The sequence below is a fragment of the Chinchilla lanigera genome, unplaced genomic scaffold (genome assembly GCF_000276665.1).
Source record: "Chinchilla lanigera isolate Chin_1 unplaced genomic scaffold, ChiLan1.0 scaffold00066, whole genome shotgun sequence".
Lineage (NCBI taxonomy): Eukaryota > Metazoa > Chordata > Mammalia > Rodentia > Chinchillidae > Chinchilla > Chinchilla lanigera.
The window spans coordinates 9,752,119-9,777,540 of record NW_004955467.1 but is presented as its reverse complement, the minus strand read 5'-3'; the positions used below and the strand labels follow the sequence as shown (position 1 = coordinate 9,777,540).

Sequence of the window (25,422 nt, the reverse complement as noted above, 5' to 3'; positions counted from 1 at the left end):
TTAAATGAAATAAGCCAGGCACAGAAAGACAAATACCTCATATTCTCACTCATATGTGGAAGCTAAAAGAGTTGATCTCATAGAATTAGAGAAAAAACAGTGGTCAGCAAAGACTCAGAAAGATGGGAGGGGGAGATGGAGAAGGATTTGTTAACCCACATAAAAACACAGTGAAATAAGAGGATTAAGTTCTAGTGTTTTGCAGCATAGTTCAGTGATTATAGTTACCAGTCATTTATTGTATGTTTCAAAATAGCTAGAATAGAAGACTTTTTTTTTAAACTCAGGACCTTGCGCTTGCCAGGCAGGCGCTTATGCCGCTGAGCTATATCCCCGGCTAGAGTAGAAGATTTTAAATAAGCCCAGCACAAAGAAATGATAGATGTTTGAGATGATGGATATGCTAATTTCCTAATTTGATCTTCACACCACGTATACATGTATCAAAATATCATATCTCACCCCGTAAACATGTACAATTATTCTGTCAAGGAATAAAAATTTGGGAGACTGGGCATATAGTTCTGTGGTAGAGTAGCTTGCCTAGCATGCGTGAGGCCCGGGGTTCTATCCTCAGCACCGCAAGAAAAGTTTAAACAAGACAAAAATAATATATTAATTATTTAAATATTCATTTCTCCCCATACACATTTTTTCAGAAAGCTAAGAGAGAGGATGCTCCAGCCAAACAAGGGACTATACCAAGAAGGAAGACATGGATCCTAGCAAGAGAAGAGCCAACCCAGGAGAAAGAGAAGGGTCCAGGAGCTTCCCAGCAGGACTGGGAAGTTCCCCACATAAGAGCTCTGCCCACAGGCCAACAGCTTCCCTGGGTGGGAGCTGGGGACGCAGGCTGGTGGAAGGCAAGTGGGTACAGACATGGATTTATGTGAGCCTAATGGAACTTGAGCTCAAGAAGCCCTCGTGGGCACAGCATGGGCCCGTCTTCCCCCTGACAAAGGAGACCCCTAGGCACATCTTCACGCAGTCATAGGTATTATTTTCAGTTTTCATTTCTTATTAGTACATGTTCGCAGTGCACAATGATTGCATTCCTTGTGGGGAGCTGGTGCGTGCACATAACACATCTTAATTCTTTTCTCATCCCTTCCCTCCCCTTCTCCTCTCCCTTCATCTCTTGGTATTGGTATCCTTCCCATTTGAAAAAGATCTCCTTATTTCTTGTTATCTTGCCTTTTGTTCTCATTTATAATTTGAGTCTTTCACATAAGAAAAACCATGGGATATCTAAGCTTGTGCTTCTGATCTATTTCACTTAACTTTATTGTCTCAAGTGCATCCATTTTCCTACAAAGGACTCAAGTTTATCCTTCTTTACTGCAGAGTCATCCACCACTGTGTGTAGGCATTTTCTTTATCCCTTCATCCACTGATGGACTATAGGCTGCAAGTTATTTGCAGCATAGTCACTTAAGATAGCCACTGACTCCTCCCACTCGTCTTCCGCTTTTCCCTCTTCTCTTTGTGACAGGTGACCTTTTTTTTGTTTGTTTGTTTGTTTGTTTTTCCAGTACCGGGGATCTAACTCACGACCTTGAGCTTGCTGGTCAGGCACTGTGCCGTTGAGCTAAATTCCCAGCCCCTGTGACAGGTGACTTTTTAAAATCCAGTTAAGAGCTTCGGTTGGAAATACGGTTGGCTTGAGCCCAGAAGGACCTAGATATGTGAGTCATATCATGTTTGCGTCTCTAGTTGATGCCCCAGCAAAAGAATGGTTCTCCAGGGTAATTTTGTCATCCACCGAGCAGATTCACTGTGCCTGGGGGTGGAGGGCGGCACAAAGGTTGGACAAGAGCTGCTCTGAAGCAGTTGATGTCCCACAGAGAAGAAATGTGCTGGAGGAAATGCTGAATTATCTTTCTCCTCTCTCCATGAAAAATTACTTTACAAATCTTTGTCATATACAAGCAAAAAAATGAGTGGGAAACGGGTTTTAGATGAATGCTGAAAGATTGTTTAAAAAATATTTTCTAGATTTTGTGCTGTTTATGGTAGCTTTTGGCTTTTTGTCATTTTTAATTTAAATTAATAGTCATGTTTATGCTAAAGTTTTATTCATAATTTTGTATTTTCTTCCTACAAAGGGAGCCTCAAAATTGTGTTTTCAGGCCTCATAAAACTTAGATTCACCACTTTGGCTCTAGGTAAAAAGTACAAAGTAAAACACTGATTTCATAGCTGGGCCTGGTAACAGACACAGGCAATCTCAGCTGCTTGGGAGGTTGAGACAGGAGGATGGCAAGTTCAAGTGCAGCCCCAGCAAGTGAGGGAGACAGTGTCTCAAAATAAATTTATTTTTTTAAAAAGGGCTGGGGTGTAGCTCACTGGTGGTTCATCCTCCTGGTCCTGTGAGAGGGAAAAAGTGGGGAGAAAGAGGAGGAGGCAGACAAGGGAGAGGAGGAGAAGAAAAGAAGAAGGAAAAGGAGAAGAACAGAAAGAGAAAGAACAAGGGGGGGAAGGAGGAGGGAATAGAGGAAGGGAAGAAGGAAGAAAGTCAGGGAGAGAGGGAAAGAAGGAAGGAGGAAGGGAGGGAAAGAACAAGCACTGGGGAGGCTGAGACAGAAGTATTACAAGGTTGAGGCCATAGTAAGACCAAACCAAAAACAAATCAAAAACTTCACATATATCAGCCATAATTTATACAAATTCTGAGTTAGGAATTAAATAAAAATTGTTGTAGTCAGAAATGGAAGATCTTACCTCATCAACATGACAGAGTGATTAAATAAGTATTATGTGGGTGTGGGTGTGGGTGTATGGGTGTACACACGCCTTGCATGTGTGGGCATGTATTTGAGACAGTTTTTATCCATAGTATTATTTTGTAATTTAAAAATTGAAGGAGCAAAGGATGTAGCTCAGTGGTAGAGCCCTTGTCTAGCATCTGAGAGGCCCTGAGTTTCATCCTTAGCATGGAAAAAAATACTTAAAATGTAATTGAGGGGCTGGGGATTTAGCTCAGTGGCACAGCGCCTGCCTGGCAAGTGCAAGGTCGTGAGTTCGATTCCAGGTACCGGAAAAAAAAAAAAAAAAAAGTAATTGCTTGAAGATCCTTCTAAGGTCAGTTTCTAAATGATTGTGAGCCAGGCATGGTGGCACACACCTATAATCCCAGCACTCAGGAGGCTGAGGCAGGAGGATCGTTGTGAGTTCAAGACCAGCCTGGGCTACAAAGTGAGTTCAAGGCCAGCCCGAACTGCGTACTGAGACCTGTCTCAATAAATAAATAAATAAATAATCATGAGAGGGTAGGTGCCCACTGTGGAAATTGTTGGTGACCCTCTGGGCTGCTGATAGGTCTAAATGTGTTTGGGATTCAAAAGAAGCAGCCACGCTGAAGATGAAGGCTGCTGACGGTGTCATGTCTCAAGCCTCCTCTCCACACAAACATCTTCTGTGGACGCTAAGCTTGGAGGGAGGGGGTTCCCTGCAACCGAGTCTGGGGAGAGCCACAGCTGCAGGGAAAGCTTCCCTGGGGTTCCAGGTGACTCTTCCAGCTCTTAGAAGTTTCAGCCACTGAGTGTGCTCCAAGCCTCCTTCTTCCCCTCTCTGACCGGTGGCCCTGGGAGACCAGGTGTCAAGGAGCAGCTGCCTAGGAATTAGACTTTGCCCATGCCAGACCCTTGCCCCTCCCTTTTCTTTGTACCTGACATATCCCAGCTCCAAATAACCAGACCACACAGAGTTTCAAGTATTTGCTTCTTCTTTTCCTACTCCATTGAAGAGGACAAAAATTATACTAAGTACATGAAGTGCAAGAGGCCAAAGCTCAGCCATCCCAGGGTTTCAGACAGTTAAACCTCCCCTTTTCTATTTTTCCTCAACCCCTCCCCAGGCCAGGACTCTGTTCTGCTTCCTTCCTTCACAATCCTCAGTAGGGAGGCTGGGCCGGCACAGGGGCGGGGCACAGAAAGTCCTGCTGGAGCAGGGCTCCTAGCCAGTGATATTTCGCCGCATCTCACACACCCAGCGGTTCACCTGCTGGCAGAAATTGTCATTCCAGTAGCCACTCGACAAGACTTCAACACAGTCTTCGCTTCCACCCACTTCGCGGCCCCACCACTTTTCTCGCTGAGAGAGAGCCCAGTTCCTAAGAAGGCAAAGCAAAGCTCAAGCTCTGACCTGCCACAGGCCAGCAACCCCATGCCCCAAGCCATCAAAACACAGCCTTGGAGGTGGGGAGTTGGGAAGGAGAGGATTGAGGAATGTGGTCCTTGAGGGACCCGTGGGAGTGTGTTGGGGTGACGGGGCCAGGTGGCCATTCCAAGGGGAGACTGACAGGGAGCTGCAGGGAGGCCTCTTACTTGTAGCTGTATCTGTATTCAGTTCCATCCACCCATTTCCAGGAGCCTTCGCTGTCCGTGAGACCTATCCAGGTATGAAAGGGGCCCGTGTGCTGTGCAATGAATTTCTGGAAAAACAGATGGGGGAGGGGCTAGCTGCCTGCACCGTCATTCTCTCATGCAGGCGTTCATGGGCCCCCCAGACTCCCCAGACAGATCCACCCCAGGCTGCAGCCTCAGTGCCACACAACAGCTTCCTTGCTTGTTCTGCTGTAACCCCAGCTGCTGCTTAGTCAGCTTTTCCTGAGCTACCCTTTGTGCTAGTAGTTTTACAAGCATGATCTCATTTAATCCTCAGAAACCTTCTAAGTGATTCCTATTTTTCAGGGCAGTTGTTAGAGCCTAGAGAGCCAAGCCATGAACTAGGCCATGAGCCCAGTTCCTGACCACTGCCCTCTGTTCCCAGCCCCGGCCTAGCATCCCACTCCATCCCCATCAAGCTGCTACCCTACCTCTGGCCCCCACCCATCTTCCCACTGCCTCCAACCCTTGGAATCTCTGCTCCTGCTGCCCCAACAGACCCCAGAACCTATTAAGGATCTCTGTTTCACTCGCTCCTGGGTATATGTGCCCCTGCATGCTCCTGCTTCTAAATGGAGCTGTCATTTCCTAAGGTTTGCTGAGCCTCAGGGGGTTCTGGGGCCCACACAGCGGGGCTCCATCATGACCCGGCTACGTCGGATCTGGCACTCTCTGCTGCAGGCAGGAGGGTGCCCTGAGAATGAGGGGCATCCCAGTCAGCCAGCTGGCAGGGGCTTGGGTGACAGGGTCTCTGAGCCCTTTCCAAACGGCTTTCTCTTACAGATATGGATATTTCTAGAAATTTAGGTCGCATGGTTTGGTAATTCAAGTTGTGTCACCCGGCTTTGTGGAGGAAGCAGAGGGGTGGGTTGACCAACAGAAACCCTTGACACTGTGTGAAAGGCTTTTACTTGCATTTGGGGGGAATGTAATTCCACTGATGCTCTGTAGAGACATAACTAAGAGTGCAGTTGGTCACCTCACCCAAGGGCATAATCAGAGATAGTAACATCCCTCAGTTCTAGGATCCTACAGGTAGGACAATGTCCTGTGCATGAAGGCTGCTCTCCACATTCAGAGAGGTCAACAGAGTTGGGAAGAAGGAATCTGAGGACAGGATATTCTATCTCCTGCTATCTGCTACTCCTGTCACCTCTTCCTGTCTGCAAGGAAACTAAATAACTGAATGAAGAATCCACATCATTAATCCCAGGCTTCTGTACTGAAGACTAAAGAGGAATCCAGTTGTGCTAGACAGGCAGAGAAAATTGTCTAGGATCACTCATTCTAAGTTAATAAGCTTCAATCAGCCATTTAAAGTTATAAAAGTAATCATCAGAGATTAAGTCAAAGCAAGAACATTAAATGAGATACTGGCATTCACTTTATAATGGTGAGAGTACAATCCAGTAGAAAGATGTAACAGTTTGGAACTTGTGAGCCATCTATCTCACAGAATGCTGAAATCTTAGGCTGAATGACATGCAACTAACATTTTATAGGTCAAAATCAATTGAGTATTGATGATTTCAACCTGACCAAAAAAGCAAAATATGTTTGCCATCACTTTACACTTACAGAGCACTTAACAGAGAGAGCCTCACAGATAAACACTCAGTAAATATACCCGTGACTTCTGCATCACATGGCTTAGTTGCTTTGGCATTACAGCACTTTCAAGTTCATACAGCACAAAGCCCCCAAAGACCTTACAGTACTAAGGCAGCAGGTAGTAATCGGAAACACTAGCCAAAGAGGTCTAGTGGATCCGAATTCTGGCTCCATCATGATGTACTAGCTGTGTGCCAAATCACTTAAGCTCTCTGTTCCTTAATGGCCTCATCTCAAAGTGGGGATAATAGGATCTCTGCACAACAGGTTGTGAGGATTAATGTGAACAGATGAAAGCACCCAGAACATAGTAAGTATTCACTAAATGCTGCCAATATTATCCTCCCTCTTTCCAAAACATCCTATGTATTCTTCCCATTGGTTCTTCCCCCAAACTTGAGTGGTCAGGGTTGCTCTCTGGTGGCAGCAGTGGGGAGGGGAGACACAGGGCTCCTTGGAGGAACACAGTGACCCTCTACGGGAGACCCCCTGGATCTTGCTTATTCTATTGCTTTGACCCAAGTGATGAACACATCCAAAGGTCAGCACAGCAAGAGAGGATTCTAAGCCCTCCACTACATTCTCCTTCTGTGTCCTGGCCTCAAGGTCATCCCAGCTGGCATTCTGTCTCCCGGCTGTCTCCTCATCACTTGGTCTCATGGGTCCTGGCAGTCTCCCACCTCTTAGAATCAAAGGTTGCTCCACTAGGCACCTCCCAGAGCTCTACCCCATTTCTGCCTCTGGACTCTTATTTAGGTTAAAAAGAGAAAGAGCAAGCCTGACCAGGCCTCTTGACCAAGCCTGTGTTTGAGGTTTCCTCCTGGCTTTGGGAAGCATGGCCTCACCTGCTCTTCCCAAGAATTGATGACCACCAAGTGGGCGTTCTCCAGCTGGCAGTACTTGTGAGCCTCAGGCCAGGTCATCCCAGCACGAGAGAACCAGTAGCAGCTGCCTTCATGCTCCATCCAGTTAATGGGGCAGCATTCTGTGCCTGAGGGGGCCAGGGAGCAGAAAAAGGTGAGATCCTGCTGGAGGGAACAGACACACTGGGACCAGAGGCTCCCTGTCCCTACCGTTACTCTGGAGGAACACCATCTGACAGGTCAGGGTGCGCAGATCCACTGGAAAGTGCTTCAGGTGAAGGTGCAAGGTAGCGTGATCTAGGGAACAGATGAATGGGTAACACTGTGCCAGAGGTAAGTCCCCGTCCTTTCAGGACCAGGCACAAAACATTAGCTGTTAGTAAAGGAGGCACATACCCACACACCACACCACATATCCCACATATGCATGTGCCTCACCACGTAACACACATACACCACACCCTACACATGAAAGGATAGTGCGCACCACACCTCACACGTACCACGCCCACCACAGACACACACCACCCACATCGCCTGCACCACGCACATGCAGATATCCCTCACACAGCATATCACACACGTACAAACACACAGCATGGATACACACACCACACACAAAACCATACATACCATCACACACATACACACACACCGGGAAGGCCTCTGACCTGCTTGGAGATCTTGCTGCTTTTTCTCTAACTTGGCTCCCAAGGATGTCAGCTTGTCATTTGCTCTGCCTCCTGAAACAGGGAAACTAAATCGCTCTGCCTCTGCATGTGCCTCCAGCCTCAGACTCCTGGACATGAGCCGGGGCTTCTCACCTTGTCCCAGGATGCTGTCTGACCCCAGTCTGCATCCCCACAGCCCCTGAACACACTCCTTCTGAAGACTCAACACAGAGCCCAGAAAATTCTTGTGCCAACCACCCAGCCCACTCACCATGGGAGTCCAGAGCCCGGATCTCCATCAGGGTGCTGGAGGAGAAATTGCTGAATGCTTCTTCCAGGGTCCGCAGCTCCATTTGCAGCTGTGTGCCTTGTCAGAAGACAGTGGGACAGGATGGGGTGTAGGCGGCCGTGGGGCCGTCCCCCTCACCACCCATCACTGCCATCATCGTTATCCCCGTCATTCACCCCCCACTGCCCCTACTTCTGCCCAGCACATGCCCCGTGCTGTCTCCGCCTCTTCCCCTCTTGTTCCCATCACTGCCCCATCACTGCCCATAACGCTTTCCCGTCCGTGCCCATCCCTGCCAGCCTTATGATTCTCACTTTGGGACCCAATCACACAAACGGCCACCAGCAGTAGGACATTGAAGCCCAGGGCGAGCAGACTGAGACGGAAACTGGAGCAGAGGCGCTGCCGGAGGGGCCTGGGAGAAGATGGCCCTGTGAGAGAGGGGGTGTCAGGAGCTGGGCATCCAGGAAATGGGAGCTGCAGCATGAGGCACAGTGGAGCAGCGGGGCACACACATCTGCGGAGACACAACACAGGCGGGGGAGGAAGCCAGGTCGGGGGCTGTGGGGTGCTTGATGGTTTTCGACCGTTGAGGCATTGAACACACATTTACACACTTGAGCCCAAATGAAAATGTTTAAGCATACACACACCCCAACACAGCTGCATAGATCATGCATTCACATGGCACACGATACACCAGCTAGGTGCAAAACTGAGATTTTAGACTTGGGGACAGGGAGACACAGTGGGATCTGGGGGACAGACTTGGGCTTTACTAGACACACATCCTAAAAAGATCTGTGAATGGTTTCCCCTCCTGTCCCCAGTGGGAGAGGCCTGTTGATCATCTCTGGTTTTAGTCTCTGTCCTTCCACATTCCCTATCCCTTCAGACTGGGATCCCTTGAGGCTGGGCCCAGTGTTCTCCCTAAGATCAGTGCCTGTAACCCTCATGCAAGTCCAAAACTGAATCCATCCCATCCCAGAATCTACTGGGCTCCTTCAGTCCATAGACCACTCCCCAGGGGTTGGCCCCAGGTCTCCTCATGTCCTCACTCTGCACCTCCTTCCTCAATTCCCATTGCCCTTGTCCCCACAGAAACCCAAGCCCCACCATAAGCACTCTTCCTTAGCCCTCAGCCACCCATAGTGACCTCTTCTACCCATTGATCAATCTACATCCTGACCAACACATATGCACACATGCACACACTCATACACAGTTTTCATTTCACTCTCACATTTGTGTACACACATTAACACAGCCTCTCCTACACACTCTCACACAATCCCATACTAATGCACTCATTCTATTATTCTTTTATTTTTTTTAAAGACAGAGTCTTACTAAGGTATCCAGGCTGGGCTCAAACTTGCAATCCTCCTGCCTCAGGCTCCCAGAGTGCTGGAATTACAGGCGTGCACCACTACATTCAGTAGATGCACACATTCTTACACCTCATTACATGTGCACACCAACATGTTCACACCACACATACCACACACACACACACACACACACACACACACACACACACACACACACTGGCCCACCCCTCTCTGTCTCTCCAGGCCCAAAGGAGTGACCTACCCCAGCCCTAAGCTCCTGCTTTTGCACCATCCTCCTGTGTAATGATTCCTCCTCTCTGCCTTGGACGCGGACTCTGTGGACCTCCCTCCCGCGTGGCCATCACATCCTGGCATGCCCACATCCTAGGAGGCTCAAGCAGGGGCCCAGAATTTTCCTTCTCAGGTCACCTCTTGCTGCCATCCTGAGTTGGACACTGCTCCTGTGAGCGACTGCCCAGAACTCTTGACCTTTCCACACCAGTGACTGTCACCTTCCTCCACAGAAGCCATACTCAGAACCCCACCTTGACCCAGAGAGGTTGTGCCTCTGATACTTCCTTTCTACCCTGTGAGCACAGCCTCTCTGCCTCTCACTTGCCCCACCATGCCCCGAGAGGAGTGCCCTTGCATTCCTCTCTGCACTGAGGTTAAAATGTGCCCCTAAAAGTGTTAAAAACTTGATTCCCAATGCAGAGTTCTGGGGGGGTCCTGATGGGAAGTGGCTGGATCATACAGGGTCTGTCCTCATGCATGGATTACTGCTTATTGCAGGAGTGAATTATTTATAAAAGTTTCCCTCTTGCTGTCTCTCTCACCCTCTGCTATGGTTTGTGTCTAGATGTCCCCCCACAGCCTCATGCAGTCATAGGGCTTTTTCAGAGGTGACTGAATCTAGAGTGTATGACCCTGGGATCAAGGGTGTGTGGTTAGCGAATCAGTCCACTGATTTGTTTGGCCTAGCTCTGGGTAGGACTAAGGATGTGAGCACTATATACACCCTAGGGTAGGTAGCCTGCATACAATATAAGGGACAGAAAGAGTCTCATCTCCCCTGCTTGTCGCTTTGCTATTTTCTGCCTGCCATAACTGTTCTCCTTTACTAAGCCATTCTATCTTGGAGCCAACTGATTATGGACTGGAACCTCTACAAACTGTGACCTTTATTTAGGTTTATTTACCTTTCCTCCTTTAACCTTGGGTGTCAGGTATTTTGTCTTAGCAATGAGAGAAAAATAACTAAGACACTCTTCCTTTGCCCTTCATGAGATGATGCAGTGAGAAGGTCTCCAACAGGAGAGATACAGCCTGCCAGCCTCCAGAATCATGAGCCAATAAGTCTCTGTACATTATAAATTACCCAGTCTCAAGTATTCTGTTACTGCAGCACAAAATGAGCAAGGACACAGTCCCGCCAGAGGCTCTCTCTAAGCAGTCTTCCCCATCCAGCCTGGAATTCCACAGCTGAGCTCCAGACTGCACCCCTCGGTACTGCCCATGGAGAGCACCCTTGCCCGGCTTTGAAACCGGTGACCTACAGACCCCCAACTCTAGGTCAGCTCCAGCGGTACCACCAACTGGCTCAGATATCTGGGACCCATCATTCAATTTCTTGGTACCTCCATATTTTTAAGAGTAAAATGACAATAACAAAAGTAGCATGTAAAGTGCTCCTTGGGCAGTTTGAAAGTTAAATGATCTCTCCAAGATGAAAACACAGGGGCCAGATTTACCCTTTCCCCAGAACAACCAAAATGAAAAACAAACCACTATAAAACATGACAGTTTTCAAGACACTGGACAACAAGCAGCAAAGGACAATGACCCCTGAAAGACAGGAAATAAAAGAAATAAGTCTTCCAATCACCCCAGCTTACTGCTAGAGAAAGTTTTCAGGTCAGGGAGCAGGGAGAAGAAAACAAGGTGGAGTCCTGCAGACTCCCTGAGTTGAGGAGATGGAGCTGGGAGTCTGAACCCAGGATAGTTAGGAGTTCACAGGATCAAACTGACTCCAAGTTACTTAACTGCATCCCAGGAAAAAAAAAAAAAAGCTGAAAAATATTTAGAGTAAAACAAAAATGTCTAGAAGGCAAAAAGATAAATTTCACAATGTCTAGCATCCAATCAAAGGTCACGGTGCATACTGTGAAACATGAAACTCATAATGAGGAAGTGAATAAATCTATCAAAATGGGCTGGGGGTATAACTCAGTGGTAGAGCACTTGTCTAGTATATGTGAAGCCCTGGGCTCAATCCTAGCTGGGGAGAGGGTGTAAGAGTATCAGTGGGACCAAGAATAAACGTGATATATTAGTATATACTTAGCTGGAGTCCTTGACAGAAAGGAAAGGGATGGAAAAAATATTTGAGGAAACAATGATCAAAACATTTCCAAATTTGTTGGAAACTGTATAGATGGAAAGTGCCAGGAAGAGTGGGAGGCAGTCAGCAGTGAAGTCTACTCCTTCAATGACTCCCACTTCCAGGCAGCAGAGCTACTGGAGAGAGATGCAAGATTTGCTGTGACATCTAGGCTTGTCCCTCAATGTTGGCCCTCAGTCCCTTTGGGCGAGTTCCCACTCTCACTAATTTTGAAAACTCTGGACTCTCTCCAAGTCCCCCACTCAAATTCTGGATCCTCTCAACCTCAGAAGGTCCAGCAATAACCAAAGTCATTGCTGAAGTTTTAGTAGTCCCAGGCACCATGTGGACCCAAAAGTTGAAGAAGACAGTGGAGGCAGACATGGCCTTCATCCCCATGGAGCCCACAAATGGACAATAAGTCTTGTGAGCCCACTGCCAAGGGAAGGAGAAGCCATCAATGGTACATCTACCCCTTCTGCCCACTCCTGCTCGGCCCAGTGCCAGCTGTCCCTCCTGCCGGCCCCAGGAGTGAGGGATTCCTCCCAGCCCAGGCTCATCAATCTCCCTCCCTGACCTCTGAGTCCCAGCCTCTCTTCCTTCCGTAGAAACCAGCTCCATCACCAGCACCTACACAGAGCGCCCTCCTCCATCCCTGGCCTCTGCCCGTCTGCCCAGAACCACTCTGATCTCTCTGCTTTAACATTTTTCCTAGTCACTGGCAGCCTGCTTCAAGATTTGCTAAATATTCAGGCAGGAAGTCCAAGAGGAGCAGGAATCTCCCACAGCCTCTCTGTGCTCATTTCCCCACTCACTCCAACGCACACAGAGGCCTAGCTGGCTCTGTGTTCCCTCCATCCACACACAGGCACGGGCAAACACACAGCACTTATGTCCCTTGCGGTGGGAGGAGGAAGGAAACCACCTGCAGCACACCCGGGAAGCCCTAAGCACAGCTCTCCACGGCGAACACCTAGAAGGACTTAGTCCCAGCTCAGAGCGTGAGTGTGACAGACCCCAGAGAGACAGCGCGTTCTCAGCAGCTGATTCAGGGTGAAGATGAAGCCCAGGAAACTGGACACTTGCCTTTCCAAAAGGGATTTTCTCTCCTGGGATTCTGCCCACAAGTGCCTGGCCCCTCACCACCGCTGAGCTGATGGTCATTGTCCTCGGGGTCCAGCTGCTGGATGTCTTGAAAGTCCTTCTCCATGATGGGCCCAGAGCTGGAATCAGATCTGGGACTGAGTAGAGGTGGCAATTAGAGCTGGGGCTTATGCTAAGACGCGAATTGTAGTGGAGGCTGACAGTAGGATTGAGTAGGGCCTGGGGAGTCAGGTGATAGGCTGGGCTGGGTCTGAGATTGGAGATGAGTTCAGGTTAAAGATTTTAAATATTTGGTCCTGCCCCTTCTCAAGAGGTGGCTTATCCCATAATCTCAGCACTCAGGAGTCTGAGGCAGGAGGATTGCAGCAAGTTCAAGGTCACCCTGAGCTACAAAATGAGTTCAAAATTAGCCTGAACTACAGTGAGACCCTGTCTCAAAAATAAACAAACAAAACAAACAAAAAAGAGGTAGCTTAGCCCCTGACATGGCCAGGAACCCTCCCTCCATACTCTCAAGATCAAACCACCCACATCTGCCCACCAGCCCCACTGTCCCTAAACCAGAGTCTCTTTAATTCAAAATATCCCCCACCCTGCTTGTCTCCCCTACCTTGGTTACCGGTTAAAGGTGCGAAGAGCTGGCTCTGGGTCCTGCAGGCAGCCCAGGCCCCAGGGAGAAAGAGGGGATAAAACTGAGAGAACTTGGGCAGGTGGTGGGTGCTAGATGAGAGGGGAAGAGGAAGCTTGTCCAGGCCGGGGTCCCGAGTGTCCAAACTACTCTAACGTGGCATCTCCTGGCCTGGGACTTTGGACAGTAAATAGAAGTAGAAACAGCCGGAACTTGGGCAATGGGCAGTGGTGGAGGGGGACACAACAATCTCCGTGCTCACCCCCTAGGAAGGGGTCTCCTGGTCCTTCCCCCTCCCCGTCTTCACATGCCAGTCGTGTCACTCCTTACTGTACAATTTGGGAAGGGGAGTCAGGCCTAGGGGGGCCAGGGTGTAGTTTCTGATTTCTCCTCCCTTTTTCACTTCCTGCCTCTAAATTTCCCAGAATTGTTGGTGTCTCTAAATATCCCTGACTGAGTTCAGAAGGACCGACAGCCTCCCTGTTCTTGCCCAATCTGGGCCTGTGATACTGGAATCCAAACACCAGACCACAACTTCCTGTGAGCTCAGCTCCAGGTTCCCGAGCCTCAGCCTGACTCACTCACTCTGCTAAAGGAGCAAAGGTGCTCAAGATACGGAAGAAACAGGGAAGGAGAAAGGAGCATAGCGGGAAGCGCATCTTCCTGCAGCAGGAGGAGCTCTACCCCAGCAAGCACCTTCTGTAGTGTAAGCACCGCAGCAGGTCCAGGAACGCAGATATTTGTCCTCATGCCCAGCCATTGTTGTGAATTATCTACAGATATTTTCTTATTTAACCCTCACAGTACAACAGCCCCAGGAGCTGTGTTTGTTATCCCCATTCCACAGGGGAGGAACAGGAGCCGCAAGAAAATTGAGTGATGTGCTCCAGGTGGGGGCTGATACCTTGAATCTGGAATGTCCCCCAAAGACTCATGGACTAAAGGATTGGTCACCAGACCGTGGCATTTTGGGAAGTGAAGGAAAACCTTCAGGAGGTGGGGCCCACTGGGAGGTCTTCCAGTTACTGGAAGCCTGCCTTTGTTTTTTGGGTTTTTTGTTTTGTTTTTTTTTTTGGTTTTTTTCTCCAGTACCAGGAACCGAACTCATGACCTTGTGCTTGCCGGGAAGGCGCTTTGCCACTGAGCTAAATCCCCAGCCCCTGGAAGCCTGCCTTTGAAGAGGATTTCAAAAGCTAGACCCTCCTCTTCCTCTCTCAGTTCCCAGGTATAAGTTGAGTTATCGCAGGTATTTGTGTTACTGGACCCAGGTCCAGCCGTTCACTGCTCAAAAGGCCGCACTCAGGAGATAAGAACTGGGTTGAAAAGAAATCAGTTTTATTCAAGAGCCAGCACCATGGAAGGTGGAGGGAGCAATGGTCTCCAGAGCCCCTTCTTAGGAAACTCAAATATACAAGCATTTCTATACAGAGGGACAGGAGGTGCAGGGGGTAATGAGCAGGAAGATTATATGCTGAGTCACATCCAGGCTCCATAGCATCTTGTCACTACGGGAATGTTTTTCTTTCTCTTTTGCCAGAATATCCTTGCAGCAGCAATCAGCCTTCATGTCCTAGTCCTGTAGGACCTCCAGTCCTATAATTCTTTAGATAAACATTATTTTCTTGCAAATTATCTATATTCCTGTTTTTAAAGAACAGGATTGGCAAGTTGTGTGTTTTGTGTTGGTGAAGTACATTCTGATGCTACCTGAAGGTCATCGGATATCCGGGGTTCTGTAAACCTAAAGGAAAGCTACTTATGAGTTTTAAAACTTCTGTCTTTTTACTTCCTTTTCCCAGGAATAGCTAACCTTGCAATTTATGATACAGACGGGAGAAAAACAGAAAGCAGCTTTTGCTGGAGAACAGTATTAACCCATTAGGCAACTTCAGTTGGAGGTGCAATCTACAGCAAAGCTAATGGGAGACTGCTAACATATCCTGTTGCATTACCTCCAAATTAGTGGTTTTTGAAGTCAACTAAAATCAAGTAAGACTGGAGAGTTTATATAAGTTTTTCCCTTTCTTACAGTGACAGAAACCTGATAGTGAGAAATGGGACAGTCATTGCTATACCAGAGATGATGTGGGAAAGTGTTTGGGACTGGTTTGCAGATAGAGTTTTTAAAAGTTTGGAGGAGTGGGATAGCAAAAGCCTAAAATCCTCAGAAGATCAGAAAGCCAATAGGAATGCAGACAATAAAAGCTATGCTGATGAATGGAAACTCTGTTGGAAATTAGACTTTAGTCCACTCATGTTACTCTGTGGCAAAGAATTGGGTCTCATTTTATCCATGCCCTGAGCTCAAACGTGATGAACTAGTTTATCTATCAGAGGAAATTTAAAGGCAGCGCGGCGTCCAGACAGTGGCACTGAGGCAGGAGATTAGGGATGGGGCCAAACTGGTCAAACAACTGAGCAGAATCTGTCAAAGCCCTGCAGACCCAGAGTACAGCATACAACACAGGACCCAGGATCCAGCATCCTGAACACTGCAGTTCCTAAGCACAGATGCAGAACCAATAAGAAAAGTGCTATTTTTAATTCTTTATTTACATTTGGCACAAAACCAAAGCAAATCTTCCATGGGACATTTAAATCTGGTGCCAGGCCAAGAGAATGTGTGATGGGACAACTGTGCCAATGTTTTATTTGCATGAGGGAGAAGCCAACCTAGGAATTCCAGATACATAGATCCCCTTACCCTGATTTCATGGCTGCTGCTCTCAGGCTACAGAGCCTACTTCTTTCCTCTCTTCAATAAATGTGCTTCCCCACTACCTTTTCTATGTATCTCGTCCAGTTCTTTGTTCATAATAGCAAGAATTTAGAAAGAATTTCCCCGGGACCCAGTAATCAGTAAAAGCATGGGTATTCCTGACAGCTATTAGCCAAATTTACTGTGAGAAGTGGGAAGAGAGTGGAAGAATTTGGAAAACTTACAGTTTGGTCAAATCTTCAGGAATAACAACCGCGTTCAAGTACACACAGGTAGCAATAGCTATGTCACAACCAGCAGCTGGATAGAAACTGTTGTGAGTCACCATCAATTGCAAAGTATCTCGGCTTCAGAGAGGTTCATGTGAAAAAATGTAAACCATGAAAGTGATGAAAGTATAATATAAGAAAATGATAAGAATCATGTAAGATAGAACCAGGACATCCAAAATACATGTAAGAATTACAGAAAAAGAGTAGAAGACAATAAACAATAGCCTAAGAAATGTTTTTTAAAAATATTCCCCTTGCTGTATAAAGCCTTATTTTCCTGTTCCCATGGGTTCATCTAGAAGTTGGTCCCTAGTTTATGATGCAAGCGCAACTCCACTTATGTATTCATTTGCCCATGTATCTGATCAGCAAACATTAAAAACCTACTATGCTTCAAGAATTATCAACAATTCTGAACACTTGTTCTCCCTGAATAAAACCAGAATATTCCTACCTCATTGATAATAAGTACCACATAACTTTTCATTTTCATTTTCAGAGATCCAGAATGAAACAAGGGTTTAAACACTAACAACTTTGTAAGTCCTTATAGTCTACATTACTTCTGTTTGTCTTTTCCTCAAAATCTTCATTTTCTACTTGTATTTCAGTTTTCTGTGGTCTTTAATCTTAGTTATATTTTACTGTAGCTCAGGTAGGTAGGCAGTCAGTCAGGTAGGTAGGTAGGTAGGTAGGTGGTAAATCTCTCCAATACTTCTAGAATGTATGTGCCCCCACCAACCCTGACCTGCTCCCCGCTTGCCCTTGTGAATGTCCAGGACACAGTGAAGGTTTCTCAAACAGGGTGAGAGGGGTTCTGCTTTTCAACTGGAGATTCCTAAGGTCCAGAGACCTCAAAATTATCTTATTCAAACAAAGCCTGAAAGAACTTCCCTAACCAGCTGAGGGGACTCCCTTCTTGGAACCCCACAGTTCTTGGCAGACTGGAAGAGACCTTCAGGAGCTCCTGTAACACACATGTGGAGGCCAAGTGGATGACCCAGTGAGAACTCATCTGTGTGAGCAAAAGGAATCCACCCCACAGGCACAATGTAGACCACCATGGGGGCTGAGGAGAGAAGTGCTGTTCCCCCACAGGGTCATCAGCATGACAAGTCAGCCAGACACCACATAAATGCCTGGTAGAGGTAGACTTGCCCAGGCTGAAAAAGTGGTAAAGAATTCCATGTTTATCCTAGCTGTCAAGTGAAGGAAGGTATCTACAAATTTAGCCATTATGCATTATTCCATCTATTCAAATCCAAGCCAGAAATATGGAATATTGGAATCCAGAGAATGTGATATTAATATATTTGTGTTAAATTTAACAGCAATCTGTATTTGGTATTATAATGCACAAGGAAAGTTAGCATGCTAAAAATTCCAAAGTTAGCCTTGTGGTATTAAATTAAACCACAAAATTGTGTTCTTATTTTAGACTTGTAGTTTCAGTTGAAAAGTATGCAATAGTTCGATCATGTTTGTAAATAGTAATGCAATGTTTGGGCCTTGAGATTCATGGTGACTATTAATTTGACTTATTTGACAATCCAAAGCAAAAAGAGCAAAGCTAGAGGTATCACCATACCCAATCTCAAATTGTACTACAAAAGAGAACAAAAACAGCATGATACTGGCACAAAAATAGACTTGTCAACAGAGTAGAATAAAACAAACCCCATGCAACTACAGTCATCTGATTCTTGACATGAGAGAAAAAACAACTCCTTAACCAGTGGTGCTAGGAAAACTGACTGTCCACATATTTCTATATAGGAAGCTATATTCCTATCACTAACCCCCTCCAAAAACCAGTTCAAAATGAATCAAAGACCTCGATATAAGACCTGAAACTGAAACTGCTAGAAGAAAACATAGGGAAAACATTTGAAGTCATAGGCACATGCAAAGATCTTCTGAATAAGACCAGTAGCACAGGAAACAATATTGAGAATCAACAAAATGGGACTACAGCAACTTAAAAAGTTCTTGCATAAGGGCCCGGGATGTAGCTCAGCAGCACAAGCACCTGCTTAGCCAGCACAAGGTCCTGAGTTCGATTCCCAGTACCAAAAAAAAAAAAAAAAAAAAAAGATCGGGAAAAAGTTCCTGCATACCAAGGGAACCAAAGAGCAGAGTAAGGAGACAGCCTACACAATGGAAGAAAATCTTTGCCACCTACTCTTCTGACAGAGGATTAATATCTAAAATATATAGAGAACTCAAAAATTTAACACCAAAAAAAATCAAATAATCCAATCAATAAATAGGCCAATAAATTGAACAAACACTTCTCAAAAGAAGTACAAGTGGTCAATAAGTATATGAAAAAAATCTCAACAGCATTAGCCATTACAGATATGTAAATCAAAACTATATTGCAGGTCCATCTGACCCCAGTCAAAGTAGCTATCATCAGCCAGTTATGGTGACACATCTGTAATTCTAACACTTGGGAGATTGAGACAGGAAGGTCACCATGAGTTTGAGACCAGCCTGGACTACATAGTGAGTTCAGAGCTAGTCTGAACTACATAGCAAGACCCTGTCTCAAAAAAAAAAACTGTCATCAAGAACACACACACACTCACACACACTCACACACACACACACACACACAAAATGCTGTGAAGATGCAAAGAAAAAGGAACATTTTAAGTGCTGGTAGGAATGTAAATTAGTACAGCCCCTTTGGAAATTAGTATGGAGATTATTCAAAAACCCAAAAATAGAAGTACCATATGACCCAGCTACCCTACTCCTTGTTATATACCTGAAGGAATTAAAGTCAGCTTACTATAAGAATACCTGCATATCCATGTATATTGTGGCACAATTCACAATAGTTAAGATATGGAACCAAATTATGTCCCCATCAACAAATGAATAAAGAAAATGTAGTACATATACACAATGGGATATTATTCAGCCATGAAGAAGAACAAAATCATGTCGTTTTCAGGAAAATAGATGAAATTAGAGGTCATCATGTTAAACAAAAAAAGCCGAACTTAGAAAGACAAGTATCACATGTTTTCCCTATATGTAGAGGCTAAGAAAAAGAAAGAGATGCATTAAAGTAAAAGGGAAACTATTATTAGACAAGAAGAGAATAAGGAGAGGGAGGCGGAAGTATAGGAGAGGGTAATGAGGATATAGATATGAGCAAAACTTGTTATATGCATGTATTACCACATTGAGACTCAATATTTTATAAAATTAATAGATATTAATAAAATCTATTGAAATATATGATTTAATAAACTGACTATATTTCATAAGAACAAGTAACAGTGAGGCATCCTCTCTGTACATGAATACCACCACACATCAAAATCTCACTTTGCATTGGGGTCCATATGCCAGAGGCTTGAGTCCAAAACAAGCTGCCCAAGAGACTCCCACCCCCTTGATTCCACTGTTGCCAAGCAAATGGACCAGGAAAAACATCTGCAGCTTCACCAGTACCCGCCTGAGAGGCCTGAGGACGAGAGAGCCAGCACACGCCCCCAGCCACCTGTTTCCCACACCCTCCTTTCCTCTCCCCTCCCCTCTGATGCCCCACTTGCCTCTTCTCCATAGCACTCCTCACCATTTAATATATTATTAATTTTACATATTTAGGTCATTGACTTTCCATGAATACTTGATGTGTTCGCTTTCCATCACTATGACAAAATACCTGGAAAAACCTAAGGGGAAAAAATGTTTATTTTTACTTCATTTCAGAGGTTTCTGTCTATAGTAGAGTTGACTTGCTTTCAGGCTTGTGGTGAGGCAGAGACATGGTGGAAGGACACGGAGGAGGTAAGCTCCTCACCTTATACGAGCCAGGAAGCAGAGAGAGCATGCAAAAGCCCGACAGGAAGGGGCTAGGGACAAGACACACCCTTCAAAGGCACCCCCACTTATGCCACTGCGTCCCAACTCCTAATACAGTAGTCCATTCAGGTATGAGGTTCACACACTCTTGACCCAATTACCTTTGTTGGCTCCACATCTGAAGTATTACTGCTCTGTATATCTCAATAATGCACCTTTGGGGCACACTTCCTATTTCAACCACAGCTCTTAAAGCAGGCCTCAGGAGAACAGGGACTTCGGCCTCATGTAGTCCTCAATCCTGAGCACCTGGAACAGGACCACACACGGTCTGCTCCCAATAAACACGAGCTGCATGAAGGAAAGGACGGCCTTTGTGTCTCACGGTCTGTTTATGCATCTTTCCCTACCTAGGATGAATGGTCCTTGAGCTCAGGAGCTACCATACTTACCACTCAGTCTCCATGCCCAGTACCATGTCCAGAAAAAAGAAGGGTCCAAACTATGTAAAAGTGAATCCCTGTTGGAAGGAAGGTAACAACCTCTGAAGTCAAGCAAAATTGAAATTCTGGATCTCTTGTTACAGGCGTGCACCACCACGCCCAGCTCTTGTTAGGGAATCTTCAGCAAGTTACTCAAGATCCTTAAACGTAGCCAGGCATGGTGGCACACACCTGTAATCCCAGCACTTGGGAGACTGAGACAGGAAGACAAGCCTGGGCTACATAGCAGGTACGAGGCCACCATAGTAAGACCCTGCCTTGAAGAAAAGAAAGAACTATCTAAATTTCAGTTTCTTTAGCTGGAAATGGGTATAATAGTACTTTACTCCATTCTGTCCTTGCAGAAATTAAACAGGTTGAAGGTATCTAATGCTGAGCCTTTACACAAAGTCCTTTCAGTAAAAATCAGTTCTTTCGCTTTTTGTCTCCTCCAGTTGCTTCAGGGAAAGCTCTTCTCCCCTATGCACCTTCAAGTACTTGGCCTGATTTTACTCCCCTGCAGAGTGATAGGAATCAGCACCAGACCGAGATGGAGAGGCCCAGAGGGAAACCCAAGCCTGCTGTGGTTCCGCCTGAGCAGAAAAGTGCACTCTCCAGTGGAGATTTGGAGACTCCAACAATTTGGGGAACTTCAAGGGCAGGAAGTGAAAGGAGACGTGGGCTTAGAGGGGTCCCTAAGTCACAAAAAATGAGGAAGCCAGGAGCACCAACAGGAATCTGCGAGGGAGGAGACTCACTCTGAGGACAAGAATGAAGACAGCCCTGCTTCCCCTGCTGGACCAGGCCAGAGCCAGCTGATCCGGGGGCCAGCTCCAAGTCAGCACCTCCATGAGCCCTAACTCCAGCCCTACCACCAGCCTCATCTTAGGTCAGTTCCACCAAAGTGAAGAACTGGCGGCCCTATGGGATGAAATCATAAAAGGATTCCCTGGTCTGCTGTCTTCTTTTCTTTGTTGCTTTTCACTTCTGGCTCTGTCTTGCTCCATGTATCTATTTCAGTCTACGCCTTCACTTCCCTCTCCTCCATGGGCCCCTTTCTGCTTCTCTCTGGCTCATTCTCTCATTACACAACACGTAGTTGTTAAGCATCTTTTTTTTTTTTTTGAGACAGGGTCTCATTATGTAGCCCAGCCTGGTCTCGAACTCAGTGATCTTCCTGTCTCAGCCTCCCAAGTGCTGAGATTATAGGCATGCTCCACCATGCCCGGTTTAAGTATCAATTTAGGGGGAGATTTGTGGAGGGCTTTTTAGTTTATTAGTACATGTGTGCAGTACATAATGATTACATTCTGTGTGTACATAACACATCCCAATTTCTTTTCTCATTCCCTTTCCCTTCCTTCCCTCCCTCCCCATCTTTTGATCCCCTTCCATTTTTTGTACATGTTTGCAGTTAGGGGAGATTCTGAGCCCCTGTGAAAGTCTTCAGAAGCGAGGCCAGAGATGTGAATCAAAATTATATGACATCCCAGCTGGCAGGGAACAAGGTTGCTCCCGGCCACCAAATTCCATCCATTCAGGGGAAACTTGTGCCCAAAGAGGAGGGGGAAGCCGGGCATGGTGGCACACACCTGTAATCCCAGAACTTGAGAGGCTGAGGCAGGAAGATCACTGTGAGTTCAAGGCCACCCTGGACTACAAAGTGAGCTCAAGTCCAGCCTGAACTGCATAGTGAGAGCTTGTCTCAAAAAGACCCAAAAAAATAAAAAAATAAAAAATAAATGAGGAGAGGGTATATCCAGGGCACTAGAGCCCCTGGCCCCACAGCTGTCCTAGACAACAAATCTGGTCCACATACTGAGAATGGGTGTATGCTTTTGTTTCCTAGGGCTCCACAACAAAACACCACAGACAAGATGCACAACCAACAGAAATTAATTTTCTCACAGTTCAGCAGGCTGGAAATCTGAGATCAAGGTTTCCAAAGGCTTGGTTTCTCCTGAGCTTTCTCCTTGGCATGGAGTCAGCCGGCTTCTCAGTGTGTCCTCATGTGATCCTTCTTCCTTGTGTCTGAGCCCTAATGTCCCACAGACACCAGTTATATTGGGTTAGGGCACGCCCCCCCAATAAGCTCATTTAACCTTAGTTGCCTCTCCTTTTAGCACTACTGGAGATTGGACCTAGAGCCTTTGCACTGAGCTACATCCCAGCCCTTGTTGTTACTGCCCAGGCTGGGCTCAAACTTTCAATGCTCCTGCCTCAGCCTCTCAGAGCATGTGCCGGCCTGCCCAGCTTCTCCTTGTCTCTTTAAAGACCCCATTTCCAAATACTGATGGCTCAAATTCTAGTGGACCAGGGGTTAGGATTTCAACCACTGCTTTGTGGGGGAAACAATTCAGCCCATCTCAGAGTACAAAACAGACAACTTTTACCTGAGATTGCATGTGCATGATCATGTGTGTGTTCACATGTGTTTCATGTGTGCTGGGAAAGAAGGGGTCAGAAGAGAGCTACTTTCCCCAAATCCAGCTCATCCCAACACCAGGCCCAGAAGGACAGAATAAGAACTGCCCTGGGTTCAATCCCCAGTACCAAAAAAAAAGTGGGGCTTTAAGTTATGCAAGTTTCATCCCCCTGGATAAGATAGGCCCGTTTGATGGCCTCATCAAAGAGACTCGAGGGTAATCCCTCGCTCCTTCTACCACGTGAGGACACAGAAGACGCCACCTCCCCGGTGTGGTGATGCAGGCCTACAATCCCGGCACTCTCGGAACCGAAGCAGGAGAACTGAAAGTTTGAGCCCAGATTCAGCAATTTAACAACCTAGGGAGAGCCTGCCTCAAAATTTTTAAAAAGGGGTGAGGTTGTAGTTCCGTGCAAAGGCCCTGGTTTCAATCCTCAGTACCACAAAAGGAAAAAGAGGAGAAAAAAGAAGAAGAAAGAAAGAGAAGAAGAAAGGGGAGGAGAAGGAGGAGGCCAGCAATGAAGAACTCCAGCAACAGCACGGGCAAATCCGGCGGTGCCTTCATCTCAGACTTCCAGCCTACAGAACCCTAGGAAATGAATTTCATGGCTTATAAATTACCCAGCCTTAGGTATCTTGTCACAGCAACACACCTGAATTAAGACGTCTACCCAGGTCCATCTGACTCCAGAGGCAAGGCTGTTGCTAACACGCACTGTGTCCCAGACTTGCCTCAGCTTGAGATGCACAAGTAAGAAGATGCAAACTCCTTGCACCAGGTGCGTGGCTGTCGCCAGCCTCCACTGCGTGTCTCCTCCACAGACCCTGTGTTCAGCTGCAGGGTGCGTTCTGGTGACACTAGAACGTGACAACTATTTGTTCCTTCATTCCTTAGAACAAGCTTTCCCTTCCTCCCAGTCCAGTCGTTCATCTGGTGACTTCCAGATCATCTTCTGGGAAACAAATGTGAGTCACCTCCTCCAAAAAGCCTCCCCCGGCTCAAGCAGAGCTTACTGGGCCGTCCCTGCACCACTCCATGCCAGGCATAGCCTGTTGCCATCGTTCTGGGGCACTGCCTGCCTCCCAAGAGGCACTACGACACCCACCAAGCATGAGCTGTGACTTTTTTTTCTCTGTGACTCCTATTTCTCTGCCTAACAGCCTGCAAGGGAAACTGCACACAGCTTGCTGATTCCCTTCCTTTTTGCTTTTAAAGTCAGGATACAGGAAGGCTGGTGTTTTGGTACAAACACTGGGAAACTCTCAGGAAACAGCTCATCAAAAGTGTGGAACAAAATAATTTAAAAAGCAAAATAAATGATAGGTGATGAGCCAGGCATGGTGGTGCACGCCTATAATCCCAGCACTGGGGAGGCTGAGGCAAGAGGATTCTTGTGAGTTTGAGGCCAGCCTGGGATACAAAGTGCGCTCAAGTCCAGCCTGAACTACATAGCAAGACCCTGTCTTAAAAAGACAAAAAAAAAAAAAGAAGAAGAAGATAAATGATAGGAAACTGGGAGATAAACTGTGGAAATCAGAAAGGGATCTGGGAATAAGAGAGGGGGGAGGGTAAGAAAAAGGGATCAAGGTGCAATGTGTATATGAATGAATTCCCCACGATGAATGTGTTATGTAGAGCAAACATACTCTACTCAAAAACTGTTTGCTTTTGTAACTCTCTGGCCTTGCTAAGACCAGTAGAGTCTCTTGGGGGAAAAAAGGAGGCAGAATTTCAAACAAAGGCCCCCAGGAGCTCTCTCGAGCTGTGTCTGCACAGCTCTTCCCTTCTTCTTAGCACCTGTCAAAAGTGTTCTGATTATTGTAGAATCCCAGATAGGACCTTTGAGGTCACACGCCACAGAGAAGGAGGGCTCCTGACACTGTTGCCCAGGGCTGTGTCCCACAGCTTAGAAGAGTGCCGAATATATAGTAGGCTCTCAAAAAATGTTAGTGTTTAATGACTTTTGCTTGAAGAAATAATTCTTTAAAAAAAAAATTTTTTTGGAGGCTTTTGAGACTGGGTCTTACTATCTAGTTCAGGCTGGCCCTGAGTTCACTACATAGCTCAGGCTGCCCTTGAGCCTGTGTCAATCCTCCTGCTTCAGCCTTGGGAGTGCTGGAATTACAGGCATGCCTGGCTTTAAAATTTTTGCAGTAGGAAAAATGTGGGTAAGGGTATAAATCAACTAGAACTCTCATACACTGCTGGTGGAAATGTAAAATGGTAAATTCACTTTGGAAACCTGTTTGGTTGCATCTGTTAAATTTGGACTTCCGTATCTCAGCCCCAGAGGGTTACCCAACAGAAACATCCATATTTTCATCAAAATACATGCATAAGGATGTCCACACAGCCAGGTGTGGTGGTGCATGCCTATAATCCCAGCACTTAGGAGGCTGAGGCAGGAGGATCAGCCAAGATTTGAAGGCTAGCCTGGGC

General features: G+C 46.5%; 1 protein-coding gene across 14 annotated transcripts; it reads right to left on the bottom strand.

The window, feature by feature from the left end:
• Positions 1-3,706: 3,706 nt before the first annotated feature.
• LOC102003957 (asialoglycoprotein receptor 2) lies at positions 3,707-23,907 on the bottom strand. Of its 14 annotated transcripts, none has more exons than XM_013522264.1 (10): positions 23,636-23,907; positions 22,466-22,595; positions 12,617-12,771; positions 8,134-8,250; positions 7,802-7,897; positions 7,531-7,602; positions 7,070-7,156; positions 6,842-6,987; positions 4,326-4,432; positions 3,707-4,002 (listed from the first exon to the last, which is right to left on the bottom strand). In XM_013522264.1, exons 1-10 carry the CDS (start codon positions 23,661-23,663, stop codon positions 3,996-3,998), a joined length of 945 nt encoding a protein of 314 aa, XP_013377718.1. In that variant the 5' UTR covers positions 23,664-23,907; the 3' UTR covers positions 3,707-3,995. The 14 variants fall into 14 exon arrangements, with proteins under 14 accessions (XP_013377718.1, XP_013377719.1, XP_013377714.1 ...); XM_013522265.1 differs by having other exon boundaries at positions 3,707-3,999; XM_013522260.1 differs by having other exon boundaries at positions 3,707-4,111; positions 7,531-7,599; positions 23,636-23,902.
• Positions 23,908-25,422: the final 1,515 nt, after the last annotated feature.

What these genes read in the sequence shown, in the direction of transcription:
- LOC102003957 (XM_013522259.1), bottom strand. Translation starts at nt 23,663, where the DNA reads ATGGACCTGGGTAGACGTCTTAATTCAG. An exon ending in GCAGCAAGATCTCCAAGCAG is followed by an intron (nt 7,157 to 7,530) that starts GTCAGAGGCCTT and finishes TCTGTTCCCTAG; the next exon opens with ATCACGCTACCTTGCACCTT. An exon ending in GGTGTTCCTCCAGAGTAACG is followed by an intron (nt 6,988 to 7,069) that starts GTAGGGACAGGG and finishes TGGCCCCCTCAG; the next exon opens with GCACAGAATGCTGCCCCATT.